This window comes from Clupea harengus, chromosome 6, assembly GCF_900700415.2.
Source record: "Clupea harengus chromosome 6, Ch_v2.0.2, whole genome shotgun sequence".
Classification (NCBI taxonomy): domain Eukaryota; kingdom Metazoa; phylum Chordata; class Actinopteri; order Clupeiformes; family Clupeidae; genus Clupea; species Clupea harengus.
This window is the reverse complement of record NC_045157.1, coordinates 15525022-15534597: the sequence shown is the minus strand read 5'-3', so window position 1 is coordinate 15534597 and position 9576 is coordinate 15525022. Positions and strand designations below refer to the sequence as shown.

At 49.7% G+C, this 9576-nt stretch overlaps 1 protein-coding gene across 1 annotated transcript in view; it reads right to left on the bottom strand.

The window, feature by feature from the left end:
- Positions 1-496: 496 nt before the first annotated feature.
- Positions 497-9576, bottom strand: part of nkd1 (NKD inhibitor of WNT signaling pathway 1) — a 30020-nt gene continuing 20940 nt past the window's right edge. Inside the window, exons 4-10 of the mRNA XM_031569176.1 lie at positions 9432-9489; positions 5383-5486; positions 4942-5037; positions 3795-3942; positions 2775-2856; positions 2394-2521; positions 497-1968 (exon numbers count right to left, since the gene is read on the bottom strand). Of these exons, the coding sequence (XP_031425036.1) occupies positions 1331-1968; positions 2394-2521; positions 2775-2856; positions 3795-3942; positions 4942-5037; positions 5383-5486; positions 9432-9489 (1254 nt within the window). The 3' untranslated portion in view covers positions 497-1330. The remainder of the gene's footprint in view (positions 1969-2393; positions 2522-2774; positions 2857-3794; positions 3943-4941; positions 5038-5382; positions 5487-9431; positions 9490-9576) is intronic.

Sequence of the window (9576 nt, the reverse complement as noted above, 5' to 3'; positions counted from 1 at the left end):
CAACATTATGTTGGCGGGGGGGGGGGGGGGGGGGGGGGGGGGTGATAATGGGTAGCCATTTTGTCAGAGCAAAACTCGATGGATGTACGCACTTTGTTTTGAACTCTCTGAAGCACTGAGGAAGACAAACAGACAGCGTTATCTCCCAGCTTTCCTGTGCACAGCCACAGCCATGGACAACAGTGACCAACACTAAACTGAACATTGGACTCTTCCTTCTCTGACAGGGAGACATAGTGGTCTTAAAGAAATACAGGTTTTACAGTGAAAACTGGGGTTGAGAGGAGGAACCATAAAAACAATAATATTAATAAAACATAGTGATGCTTCAGAGTAAGGATAAAAAATATATCACATCAATAAAGCTTACATGTGGACATACAGTTTATCTACTGCTTAACAAGTACATACAAGTATGTAGATATTATGGGTGTGGCTTTAACGCGACATAACTGCAGACAGGTGGGATACTTAAAAAAAAAGATCTGAAAACATCTGGATAGTAACAATACATTTAATACCAACAATTACAATAATACTAGAGGTAGCAGCTGATTAGGATCTCCTATTATGACTTACGGAACTCAGCGATTTCCTTTCTTTTCCCTCAAAGACATGTCCTGTATTGCATGTGCGAGTGAATGATGTCCTGTCCATCAACTAGCTCTTGACAACTAAAGTGTCTCCAATGCGATTGCACCGTGGAAGTGCTTTTCAAGTGGTCTTCAGTGGTGACAGGGGCGCCACAGCATATAGCTTAGTGGGTTTACAAACAGGATTTCTCACTCCACAACTCTCACTTACCACATACACACACACGCACGCACACACACACACATCAGCACACACATTCAATTTCATTAATCTTCATAGATTTTTCCTTCATAATAATTTGTCCGCTCCCGAGTTCTTTTGCAGAGGGTATCTCCATTGGCCTCTGCTAAGGGCATGGCTTCACACAGGGTTGGGAAAAAAAGGAGTGTTCTCAGGAACAGCACCTTCACCACTTCTCAGCACCGTCTCACTCGTCTCGTGAGTCTCTGCTGGCGTTTGCTCCTGGCACGACTGAAGACCAACAATCTTAATCTGTAGCACCCCAGAGTCTGTGGTGCTTGGCCAATCTCACCCCCAAATAAAACCCCCAACATCCAGACACTGGGCCTGTGTGCTGCTTTCCTTCAGTCCTCCATCCCCATAACACACACAGAGGCAGGGCTCTCATAGGTTCATTCTCAGTCCTGAGAGGTGGATGAGCTGGGGGGTGGGGGTGGGGGGGGTCTTGAGGGAGAAGTCCTCCTCAGGCGTGTGCGGAGTGGAAGCTCTGAGCAGCTCAGGACTGGTAGAAGTGGTGGTAGTGGTGGTGGTGTTCGTGGTGGTGGTGGTGCTCGTGCCTCTGCACCACCTGGGCCAGGCCGCCCTCGTAGAGCACCACGCTGGGCAGGTCCCGCACTTGCTCCCTCTCCACCACGGGGCCCGGGCCTCCCGGGGCTGTCGGGGCTCCCGGGGCTCCAAGAGACCCCAGGGGCCGGTACTGTGGGGCCGGCTGTTGCTGGAGCTGCTGATGCTGATGCTGATGCTGCTGTGAATGCCCGTCCTTGGCCCTCTGCTTGTGCCGGCGGTAGGGGCCCGAGGACTGGTGCGGCGTCGTCTGGCTGGGCTGCGCCGCCGGTGGCGGGGCCCCCCGGCTCCTCATCACCCTGCCGGAGGAGGGCTGGGCTGGGGGCATCCGGCCGTGGGTCTTGGGGGAGCGCAGCGCATGCTTGCCCGAGTCCTGGGCCCGCGGGGGCCGGGAGCAGAGGCCGTCGCCTGGAAGCGCGCCCTCCACGGCTGCCTGGGAGCGGCGGTGGTGCGGGTGGGCGTGGCCGTTCTCCGGCTCGTGGGAGCGCGACCGCGTCTGGTTTGTGGCTCGCGTCGCCGCTGGTGCCGGCGCTGGCTCGGGCTTGGCTGGCTCCGTCGCCGTCGTCGGACCTGGTTCCCGGACAGAGAGAAGTAACAACACCACAATTTTGATTTAAAAAGCAAGCCGAGCTTGACATGAATGTCTCATTTGACCGCAACCACCAACCCATCTTTTTTATTACTGACCACTAAACAAGCGCCACAGGCCCTTGATCTGCAAAATGGTCTGTATCTGCTTTAGACATTACATTTTCTTGGCGAGTGCTGAATGCTCTTATTCATTACCCATGGCTAAGTCCTGTCATCCTGACCCCATGAGCAGTAAAACACAATCAATAAACAGGGCAACTTAACACTGGAGAACAGCTGGCCACTAAAAAAAAAGCGCATAATAGGAAAACCTGGCTTCTCTATTTCTGCTTGCTGGACGCTTGAGTTTGGTCAGTTTTACGGTAGTTTGCAGAGCCCTTCTGTCATCACCCTGCCTTACTGACCTGTTCCGAAGCGAGACGTGTAGTTCTCGATCCCGGCCAAGTCCAGGTAGTGGTTCCGCCGTTCCAGGTTCTCGTCCACACAGTGGCGCTGACAACCCTGTTGGTTGTGATGGTCGCTATGGTGACGCCTGGAAAGATAGGGGTGAGGGGAGAGAAAGGAAAAGTAAAGTTAGGAAATATTCCATCTGGACTGTTACCCTAATCATACAGTCACAGGAATATATGCATATTATAGCAGAGAGAGAAATAACAGACATATTTAACATTCAGAAACAAAGCTTTGTTGATGTGAAATTTACAGTGAGCTTCTTTTGACTGATATCACTTTCAAAGTCCAGATTTTAGCCACACCACAGAATTCAGATGTCAGATGTTCAGTACCTAAGAAGGGCACGGGACTTCTTGTCTGTACTTTTGGGTTCTTCAATGCACTTGTCTATCTTCTGTCTAGGGTGGGGAGTGTCTGTGAATATGAGAGAAGGAGACCATAGGCGATTATCAAAGAAAGCAGAGCAGGCTTCAAACACATGCGCACAAACACACACACTCACACACACACACACACACACACACACACACACACACACACACACACACACACACGCACACACACAGGCCCTGCCAAAGAAAGAAACCTTTGTTCCCAAGCTTTCACTTTGAAGATTTATAAAAGAGAAAAAAACAACAATGCTTCATTTATTCTATTTTCAAACCATTTTCAACTACATGGCCTCATAAAGTGTAAAATACACACACACACACACACACACACACACACACACACACACACACACACACACACACACATACACCAAGAGTTTCCTAATGGAGAGATCTGATGGTGTTTGAAATTAGCATGAAGACAGCCAACATTTTCAAAAGGGGCCTTAACTTTGAATTGCGTGACTGTTATAAATAGCCACAATAACATAAACAAACAGAAATACCCCCCCACGCATACTTCTCCTTCTTCCTTCCTTTTTTTCCCCCAAACTTTGTTTACTGAGTCACTAGTTGGGAAAGCTAAGTGAAATGTAGATGTGGCTGTTTGAACACTTTGAGTGAGAGGAAGCTCTGTGGAAGCTGGGAAGGGGCTGAGGAAATCAAACAGAAGATGTGGCCCTCTTAAGGCTTTTTTTGGAGCATCTGAGAACAATGGGGGGTTCTCTCTCAGCTCTGTCACCACTCCCATCATTAAAAATGAACCCCATCGTGCGTGTGGGGGGTATGGGGAAGGGGGGTTACACAGACAGGAAGCTGACAAGCCTGAAGCATGTGACTGTCTTCATAAGAACAAAAAAGTCACTGAATGCACTGACACATTTCTATCTCCTTACCCCCCCCCCCTCTCTCTCTCCATCTCCCCCAACCCCACCCCCTTCTCTCTGGCTCTCTGTCTACCTGTGGTGCCTTGCGTGCAGTTCCTCCACCTCTGAGTGGAGTCGGGCGCGACTGAAAGCTTGACCCGGAGCGTCTTGCTGTTGCGGGGGGAATGGTTGACGGAGGCGTCCACCACCTCGTAGATGGTGTGCAGGAGGCTGGTGATGTCCTAGGGGAGACAGACAGAGAAGAACAGAGCATGAAAGAGACAACTGAAGCATTTTTGCTCTCTCCTCCTCCCTCCATAACGTTCAAAGGCAGTCGCACAGTCGACTGATGCAGGTAGCGAGTTAAACCCCGAGGGGGTTAAGGACCACAGATTAACCTCAAACAGGGGAGTTGTGGAAATCCTTTACTTAGAGGCCTTTTTAAAAGAGCATTACACCATTCCTTAATACTAAAAAACACACATTAGCATTCACCATACTTGGTGTAAGTCATGTTAGCAGTTTCCTTCTGAGGATAATTGGTCCTCTGCTACTGCTACTCCCCCTAAGCCGCCACAGTGGAGAAGCGCCCCGACAAAATGACTCTAAAATGAGGCCGCGTTTCATGCCTGTGAGGTCCCCAACCACGCCTCGAAAATTTCCGGGCACCTCCCTCTCGCTTTCCTCCCTGACTATTAGCATAAAGGTCTATTATGATCACTATAGGGACGGACCTCACGTAGGGTTTCAGATGCAGATGTTCAAAGGCACAAAAAAGTTTCTGTTGCTTTGCATGTGCAAACACTTTGAAGAGGTGCACCAGGAAAAAAGATTACAGATTTTTATCCATCATAATTTTCTTTCCTTTTATTTTTTTGTATCCCTTTTTAAAGCGTGGCATCACCCCGCTGTCTGGTGTGCCGTTGAGCCACGAGTCGGAGATTCTGAGATTGAACTGCGGAGGAGACGACGTCGTCAGTCTCTCTCTCGCTCTCTCTCCGCGCCGTTTCAACTCCCTCTCAAAAAACACACGGCCCTTCTTCACAGCGCTCTCAGATCTCTACAACATACAATCCAGCCACCAAAGTAGCTTAGAAAGATTGGGGGGAGGGCGCAGAAGGAAATCAGAAAAAAAGAACCCAGCTATTTCATTCTGAATTCATGACTGAAATATCTCCCTGTTTCTCCAGTAGGCCATTGCTAGGTTTTGGTGGTGGACGGCAGAAATGTGCCCCTCTTACCTCTCTGGTGACCTTGCCGTTGTTGTCAAAGTCATAAAGGGTGAATGTCCACTCCTGCCTGTTATCTTCCTCCACAGACACAGCACACTCCAGCTCCTTCACAGGACAGTCAGGGGTTTAGTTATGCCTTCTCACAGTGCACTCTCATTACACAATATTACATGAATACAACCACTTAGGGCTGCTCTTAAAGCTCTCCAGTAAAGCTGTTCTATGGGCATTTACCACATGAGACAAATACAGAAACAGACTCTATGTGTGTGTGCGTGTGAGAGAGAGAGAGAGAGAGAGAGAGAGAGGAAGAGAGGAAGAGAGGAAGAGAGAGAGAGAGAGAGAGAGAGGAAGAGAGAAAGAGAGAGAGAGAGAGAGAGAGAGAGAGACTGTGCATATTTTCTGTCACCCTGGCCCCCTCTCTATGGGCCTGTGGAGGGCTGCACTTACTTCAAACTGGAGCTGTTTCTGAGTGCCGGCAGGTGGCTGCAGCTCCCTCACCTGCATCTTGCCCTGCACGCAGCAGCTATCCTGCTTCTCAGGAGGCAAGGCCACTACAAGGGACACACACACAGCATTATTAGCAACGCATTACATTAACACTATGCAATACATCTACCACCAGGATTAGTGACACATAGCTACGATGGCTACTAAAACTGATGGTAGCAGTAGCGATAGCAGGTACATCATTTCATGACAGACCAATATATCCTATGACAGAGTGTATATTGTATACAATATACTATACCATACAATATGGTTTCCTCTAATGTGAGGCATTACATTCTAACCCAGTTGTTACTTGACAGAGGTGGCATTTGTAGGTATGTATGTTTGAAGAAAACAAAGTAGAACAAGACAGACTGTGATCCAACAGTAAAACAATAATGTCTGCTGTAGGGGAAATGAGAGAATATGCTGGTACCCACGCCAACAGAATACCCCCCACGGCCCGAATCTGCAGTATTCAGCAGATATTATCAGGCCAACTGAATCATTACGTAAATGCAGGCACTGCCATCTTTCCCACTGACACTGTTGTACACAAAGAATCTGTGCTGAATCAGTCCAACCAGAAGAGAAAAGGTTTGCAGACACACTGAATATGTCCAATAACCCCCCCCCCCCACACTCAAAAGCCTCAGCTTTGCCAAACGCCTTTCTGCCCCGCTTGGGTTTCTGCCCATCCACTCGATGCAAGATGGAGATGTTAGAGCTAGATGCACACCCCTCTAAAATCCCCCCCCACACACACACACTCTCACCCCGCCTTTCCCCCTTCTCTCTCTTCCCCACTTTGAAGTTCCATTCTCCAACCTTTTGGACGAGGATCAGACCGGCTGTAAAACAGAATCACTAATTAATTAAGCAAAGTCAAAATCTGAAACAGTGTTTGTTGTGCGAGCCAAAGGAGCAGACACAACAGCCCTCGTTTTTCTCCCAGCTCTCCCCTGATCCGCGCACATCAAAGAGGACCTGTCCTGTCCCTCGGCAGCGAGAGAAAAGAGCGGGGAGAATGAAAGGCGTCGTCCCGGGGAGCTTTTTACCGACTTTTTTTTTTCTTTTTCTTTTTTGGGTAGAGAGGGGAGAAATAATGCCGGGTCCGCGTCTTTTGATCATGCGGGATGCTCAAAGGAAACATTGTGCGGCGGGCAGAGTCTGCTCCTGCGGTCGGGCAGCTCATTCTGCTGATGCTTATCCCCGGGGCTAATGGGGATCCCGGAGGAATACAGTAATCTGCCATCTCGCCGCCACAAAAAATCCCATCCTCCACACCCTGCCCCACCCCCTGCTCTGAGCCCCTCCATCCCTCCACCTCTGCTGCTTGTACTGGGTCTGCTGGAGATGCCCCTGTGGCCACTGACGGAGGACTGGCTGCTGGGCAGATTTGCAGTGGATCTGAGCCTGGAGATGATTTGAGGCGAGGCGAGGAGAGATGAGATGAAATGAGACGAGAGGCGAGGCGAGGCGAGGCAAGCCGATGTCGGCCACAGCACTCCTCTGCCAGCCCCGTCAAGCACCGTCTGCTCCACGCCCCCGCCAATCGGCTCTGCATTACAATGTCTGATCCCGAAGAGTAAGCTGCTGCATTCTAAACCAGGCCATACTCTCTCTCTCTCCCCTCCTTCGTTCTCCCTATCTCCCTCCCTCCCTCCCTCCCTCCCTCCCTTCCTCTATCTATCTCTCTCCTCTACTATCTCCCCTTCCTCTCTCTGTGTCCTCCTCTCTATCTCCCACTCTCTCTTGCAAAAAATCTATAGTATTTGCCCAAAAGGTCTAAAGCTGCTAAACTAGCCTCTGATGCTCTTCAGCTGTCATCCAAGAGAGAAATATGGGACGCTTAATAACTGAGATGTCACGACTAGCGCGTCAGGTTTTCCACCGTGCCGTGTGTTTGCGCTCAACACACACCTGGTTTTCTGCCCCTGAGATGACGGCTGTGCGTGGAGAGTGTGCCGTCTGCTTCCACGAGCCTAACATAGACGGAGTATGCCTGGGGTGTGATCAGCCAATGAAATTCGGGTGCACACACGTCCTAGAAGCCGCAGAGGGGGGGGGGGGAGTAGCATCTCTGGAACTCTTTTATCTCTCCTTCCTTTTTCCCCTTCTCCAGCTCCTACTTCTTCATGTTCTTTTTTTCTCTTTTTCTTCTTTGCTCTCCTCTTTGTGATTTTGCCAGCAAGCTGTTTTTTTTTAATCCCCCTAAAACTTTCTTTGGAAGTGCACGCTCAAGCCCCGAGGAAAGGCTGATTTTCTATACGCGCTACGTGCTGGCCACTCTGTCGTTTGAAACTATTCTCTCCATCTCTTTCCACTCCATGCCCTCCCCTCATCCTCCCATCCTTCGTCTCCAGCAATGTCTGGCAGTGGAAGAATGGGGGGGGGGGGTGTTTGAGTGGTTCTTTGTTTTTTTTTGTGTGTCATGTTCTTGATTGAATGGGCCGAACTGTCAGATGTGGCGAGATATGACTACGCCGAAGCAGGTTCACAAGTGGGTCAGACAGCGCCGAGAGCGCGTTATCAATAACTGGCACGCATCATTAGCATTCCTTCTCTTTCACTGTGTTTTTCCCCCCTTCCTCCTCCTAAATGTGCTAAACGCTCTAAATGTGCGACTGATCAATGCCTTAATGCTGAGGCACGGCAGCAGCAGCGTCAGCACCAGAGGGGGAAATAAAGCATCACTTTCATATGAAGTCTGTGCTCATTAGTCTGTCTGAAATGCATAACAAAGGCCACTTGTCCTGCTCCATGAGCGAGACTAACACTCCAAAGGCCTGCGAGCAACACGCTTAGCATCTCGCCGCCAGAAGTGGGGCAGAGGGAAGATTTTCTGGCAGACAGCTTAGACAAACAGCATCATCAAGGATACGGGATGAGCTCCACAGTAAAGGCTTTATGGAATATAGAGCCTGTGATAGTGCCTGACACCGCAATCTTTAAGCAGAAAGAGAGTGAGTGAGTGAGTGAGGGTGAGAGGGAGTGAGGGAGAGAGTGAGGGAGGGAGGGAGTGAGGGAGTGAGGGAGTGAGTGAGTGAGGGAGAGAGGGAGAAAAGGATTGAGAGAGGGAGTGAGGGAGAGAGTGAACAGTCAATAAGTGAGTGATTGAGTGAGTGGTTCGAAAATTGTGTGCTGACTTCCCTTGCATCACAGTTGACCCACAACCATTCAGTTTATCACAAAAAGGCCTCAATGCAATGAACTCGCCAATGCATTAGCCACTACAGCCAAGCAATTACAGCTCTGCCTGACCCCAAGGTCATGTGGAAATTAGCCACTGGCAAGTGGCCACACCCAGAGCTGATCAAACACCGGTCATATTGCATGACATTTCAACACCAGTGAGCTCTGGAGAATCCGGACCCTGCTCTTGCTCTGCACTAATCGCATTGTGTTTATTAATCTTGGGCTTAACTGGGTGGCTTTTTTTCCCTTTCTTTTTTTTTCTGGGCCAATCATGGATGTCCCTACCTGACCTCTCATCATCAGTCACTCTGCTGTGTGTGTGTGCGTGTGTGCTCTTCTCCAGCTGGAGTGAGGGAGGGAGAGACAGGAGGACCCTCACCCCACTGATCTCTTAATCCAGGGTCATACCACCAGGCCAGGGAGGAGAGAGGCATTAATGGAACTTCTCTTTAAAAGAAGGGGAGGAGGGGAGACCGAGAATGAAAAGTGAGAGCTGTGTGTGTGTGTGTGTGTGTGTGTGTGTGTGTGTGTGTGTGTGTGTGTGTGTGTGTGTATGTATGTGTGTGTGTGTGTGTGTGTGTGTGTGTGTGTGTGTGTGTGTGAGCATTAATGCGTGACAAAGAGAGTCTGTGAGCATGTGTGTGTGTGTACGTGCAAGTATCCGTCTGTGTGTGGGAGTGTTTAAATCTATGTGTGTGTGTGTCTGTGTATGCCTGTGTCAGGGCTGGAGATTCAACATTCATCTAATCAGCACATTTTGGGGATTAAGGGGGGGGCGTTGGGTGGCAGGAAAAGATGTGACAGCCTACCTTCTAAGCGGTAGTGTTCATCGCTGATCCCTTCGCCACAGGCTGCATCCAGGGGATCCTATGGTGTGCCACACACACACACACACACACAGACATACAGAGAGAGAGAGGGAGAGACAGAGTTAGAGTTGCATTTCAAGTCTTC